The sequence below is a fragment of the Protobothrops mucrosquamatus genome, unplaced genomic scaffold, assembly GCF_001527695.2.
Source record: "Protobothrops mucrosquamatus isolate PMUCROS unplaced genomic scaffold, P.Mucros_1.0 scaffold15615, whole genome shotgun sequence".
NCBI lineage: Eukaryota > Metazoa > Chordata > Lepidosauria > Squamata > Viperidae > Protobothrops > Protobothrops mucrosquamatus.
Genome location: NW_015401381.1, coordinates 9,632 through 14,541, shown reverse-complemented (window position 1 = coordinate 14,541; position 4,910 = coordinate 9,632). Strand labels below are relative to the sequence as shown.

General features: G+C 45.9%; 1 protein-coding gene across 1 annotated transcript in view; it reads left to right on the top strand.

Moving 5' to 3' along the window:
- Positions 1–485: 485 nt before the first annotated feature.
- The window catches only part of LOC107301684 (class I histocompatibility antigen, Gogo-OKO alpha chain-like), a gene marked incomplete at both ends in the record, with an annotated part of 14,049 nt that continues 9,624 nt past the window's right edge, over positions 486–4,910 (top strand). The window contains one exon of the mRNA XM_015830873.1: positions 486–774. Within this exon, the coding sequence (XP_015686359.1) occupies positions 486–774 (289 nt within the window). The remainder of the gene's footprint in view (positions 775–4,910) is intronic.

The following is a 4,910-nucleotide window of genomic DNA, read 5'->3' as shown; positions in this document are numbered from 1 at the left end:
GGTTTCTTCCGGGTGAGGGGAATTCTGGGCAACTCCAAGTGGCTGAGTCTGAGAAACTCTAATTTAGGCCTTGATGTTGAGAGTCATTGATCATGTGAAGAGTTGGGTAGCCATGATCAACCCCCTCCCAAGCTTTCTGGAAGGCCTTGCTGGAAGGGGGGAGTGTGCAATTTGGCATGTAATGTTTGGGGGACCCGACCTTCCCCTCCTCTCTCACACCCCACCTTCCCTGCCCTCCAACCCTTCAGGGCCTCCAAAAAGCTTCTTCTTTCCCTCTCACTCACTCCCTCCTTCCTCTTCCTGCCTCTTCTTCCATCCTCTCCCCCTTCCTTTACCCCTTTCTCCTCCCCCATCTCTCTTCTCCTTCTTCTTCTTCTTCTCCTTCTCCTTCTCCTTCTCCTTCTCCTTCTTTCCCCCCAGAGCCTCAGATTGGGGCCTCCATAGGATCTGGGTCCTTGACTGGAGCCCCCTAACTCTGCCCCTCTGGGTCCCTTCCAGGCGCCTCCTCGCACTCCCTGAAGTATTTCTCCTCCTCCATCTTGGAGCCCAGTCAGGGGCTGCCCCACTTTGTCGCTGTGGGATACGTGGACGGTCAGGTCTTTGTTCACTATGATAGCAAGAGCCGGAGGGTGCAGCCTCGAGTCTCCTGGATGGAGAAGGTGGAGAAGGAGGACCCCCAATACAGGGAGAGAAACACCCAGAATTTTTTTGTTGCTGAGGATTCGTTCAGAAGAAACCTGGAGAATCTGAGGCTTCGCTACAATCAGAGCGAAGGTGAGTGATGGGTCAGGTGGCTCCTCCTGCCCCATAATCCCCTAACCAGGAACCAGAGGGGGGAGAAAGGGGGGTCCCTTCAAGGGGAAAGGCTGCTTCCTGACATTTAGAAAAAACTTTTTTAATATGTTTCTTCTGTTTTTAAAAATCAGTATAAGCTTGTGGTTGCCTCCATAGCTGATGTTTTTTGCCAATTGCAGGTTTTTTTAAAATTTATCCCTCCATCTCTCTGTAAGTTGATAGGATGTGGATATGGATATAAACTGAGTTCAAAGAGACCGAAATCTCCCCTCCCCCCATGAAAGTCGGAGGGTCCTGGTCTTGGTGGACCCCCTGCTGTGGGGGAGGGAGGCGAATCCAGGTCCCTCTCCTCCCAGAAAAGAAGCAGGTGGATCCTAAGGAGATCCTGGGGGAAGCAGATCCTTGTTTTTCTGTCTGTTTCCACCCCAGAGAAATGAGGGATCAACTGCAAATCCATCTGGGTTGACTAGATCCCTCTCTTTCACCTCTTTTTGGAGGGATGAGTGGGGCCCAAAATGGCAGGAGCCTCTTCTCACCCTCCAGGTGGAAGGAGAGGCCAGGAGGCCAAATAGGGGTGGGAGGGCTCTTGGGGGGGCACAGGATCACTTCCAGGATCCTCCCAATCTTGAGGGGAAAAAGGACAGAAAAGAAAGAAAGAAACCCCCATTTGGGGCCCTTCCTGAGTCGCTCAGAGCGCTGATGGCTTCCCATCCTTGGTCCCTCCGGCTGGACTCCTCCGCTGCCCTCTTGGTGGGGCTGCCCTGGAGGGGGGAGGCCTTCTTCAGCAGCCCCCCCTTTCTGCCATCTTTGGGGCACAATATTCACCTTCAAGGAACCTGATTTAGGGGAGAGATTGGAAGCAAATATCTGGGTCACCAGAGGCTGCTTTGGGCTGAGATAAACTTTCTCCGCAAACATCAGCCATTTTCCCTCCTTTCATCCCAAGGAGGTGCAGCCCCCCTTCTTCTGCCCTTTCCTCACCCACCCCCCCAGGCAGACACCCCAGAGATCTGCCAGTTCTGCCCCTGATCCCCAAGGATCCCCCCCAGATCCCTCCAGGCCCCCTGCTGGCCTCTCAGGGGAGCAGAGTTGGACCCAGAGAGCTCCCCCTGGTGGAGGAAGGAGGAAGGAGGCCGGCCAGAGTGGAGGGGAGCCTCCTTTCTAGGCCAAACAGCCTCAAATGTCCCAACCTTTTCCTCCAAGGGAGGCTGCTTCAACCCTCCCATCCTCTGGGTCGCCTCCTCTGGACCTTGCCCAGCTCCCTCCTGCCCTTTTTGGAGGTCTGATGACCAGAACTGCCCACAATATTCCAGATGTGGTGGCACCCTTGATTTATATAAAGGCTTTTATGACATTAGTCTCTGTGTTTTCAGTACCATTTTAATGATCTCTGATATCCTGTTTGCCTTTTGAATTTTTTTATATAATTTGTATTGAACCTTTTCAACGAAAGATAAAAACTAATAGAAAGTAACATAAAGTAAAGAAGATAAAAGAAAGGGACTTCCGGTTTGAATTCCGGTGCTGATGGCGGCTTTTCTTCGAGCTGCCCGCCCCGAGGACGCGTAAGAGCCGCAGGAGCAGTGCCTAACAGCTGCTCCGCGGCTCGGAATCCCCTTCCCCGGGCAAAGGGGAGGGGGGGAGCTTCCCTGATAGGGGTAGAACTCCCTAGCTCTCACAGTCTCACAGCTGTGGGGGTGAAGGTGAGTTTCCCCGGAGTCAGGGACTTCTCCACGCTTCAGGCTGCCTCCGTTCCGGTGAACGAAGCCAGACGCGGATTCAACCTCTGCTTATGGGAGACCGTGAGTAAACTTTTGTGAGCAGACGGAGCGATCCAGGAGCTTGGAAGCTGGAAGGATTTGAGCCTTTAGCTCTGAAGTTAATAAGGCTTCTCCATTGATACTTTAAGTTAAAGAAGAAAGGAAAAAAAATGGCCACGGAAGGGCGTTTTGCTCTTTGATAGAGACTTTTACTTTCTGGGGACTTTCAATTCTACTTTCATTTTCTGCTGGATTATTATTGCATCAGATTTGCTTGTATTGCTGGTGGGCAAGCCATTTGCTTCTGTTTTTGGTGGCAGTTTCTACAAAATTTTATTGGACATTATGTTATATAAATAAAATTAGAGGAGAAGAGAAGAGAAAGTAAAATGGCTTCAAAGCGTGGGGGAACTTTTGCTCCTCAGAAAAGCTCGACCTCTTCCCCAGCTGTACAAACATCACAGCAGACAAAACCTACTCCCCCGCCCTCTCCTCCAATGCCAGCCTTAACATTGAAAGATTTACAAGATGCTCTAAAGGACACTGCCAAACAGATTAGATGTGAAATGGATGAGCTTCTTGAAAAGAAACTTGAGGAGAAACTTGAAGAAAAAAATGTTGAGATGAGAGATGATATAGTGTTTGCACTGCAAGGTTTGGCTGGCCACATAGAACGCATTGAAGGGCATGTGGAAGAAGTGGAGGAACATGTTGAAATTTTGGAAATTAGACTGGGGAAAGTGGAAGAGAATGCTGATATAAATCAGAATGAGATTCTTATGTCACAATTTAGAGAAATGGAACATGCGTTGAGAATAAGAGGGCTGAGGGAAAATGTCTAAGAAAAATTGGAAGAGGAAATTGCAGCAGAATTGGCCTTGGTCCTGTCCTGCCAACCTGAAGAAATTATGAGAGAAATGGAAAAAATTTTCAGAGTTAACTCATAGGTTGCAAGACAGAGAAAACTTCCAAGAGATGTTATTTACTTTTCAAGAAAATCAATCCGCAATGAAATTATTCAAGCTTTCTACAAACAGAGATTTCAAATTTTAGGACAAGACGTGATAATCTTAAAAGAAATACCACCTAAGATACTTAGAAGAAGAAAGGATTTTGCTTTTTTGGCTGAAGAATTGAAAGTGAGACAAATTCAATTCAGATGGGATATACCAGCTGGTATAATGGTTAATTATATGGGCATACGTTATCGGCTTAACATGGTGGCAAAAGCAAAAGATTTTTATAGTTCAATTTTGAAAGCAGGTTCAGCAGTGTCCCCACAAGGTATTAGGAAGGAAAGAATTCCTGAAGATAAAGATACTCAAGGAGCTACATTATCATCAAGCGTTACTAATTTACAAGCTCAAGCTCAAGCTGAGTTACAACTTTTGGAAATTAAAGATGATCCAAAATCACAGAGAATGACCCGTGCAGCTCACAGACGTAAAGAAAGAGAGCAACGAAAAGTGGATGTGGTACCCATAGCGCAGCAAGTAAGTTCAGAGTCAGTGGGAGGAACGAGACTGAAGAAATCAGTGACGGCTGATTTGCAAGGGGCGTTCCTGAGGCTCTCTGCCACTAAAGATGGCAAGGTTCCTGACATGGAATGTTAATGGCTTGAATTCACCGCAGAAAAGAAAAAAGATATTTTACTATTTGAAGCAACATAAAAATGATGTTGTTTGCTTGCAAGAAACTCATATTACAGCAAAAGATCAAAAGTATTTGACTAACTCACGGTTGGGAATACATTTTATTGCACCTGTGCCTCAGAAAAAAGGCGGAGTAGTTATTTATGTTAAGAAGGAGTTTTTGCCTAAATTGATTGATTCTGATCCAGAAGGAAGATATGTTTTTATTGAAATGCTTTTGAATGGGAAGAAATGTCTCATCATTGGGTTATATGCTCCAAATCAACAGCAGAAACAGTTTTATAAATTGATACATCGGAAATTAAATCAAATGGATTAAAATCAGTTATTATGATGGGAGATTGGAATGGTGTTTTAGATCCAAGAAAAGACAAGAAAGGTTCCTGTAAAGCTTTTAATTCAATATTGCCAAAAACTGTTTTTGATCTGAAGGAGAAACTGGAACTAGAAGATATATGGAGGGAACGGAATATGGATGAGAAAGACTACACCTTTTTTTCGGACAGGAACCAATCCTACTCGAGAATTGACTTTTTTTTGATAATTAATGACTTTCTTTCCAGGGTGAAGAACGTTAAGATCTTTCCTAGGACATTGTCTGATCATAGTCCGGTGTGGATGGAATTATTTGGTGAAGAAGGGAAGAGAAGAACTTGGAGATTGAATGAAAATTTATTTAGATATGATATAAATGTGCAGAAGT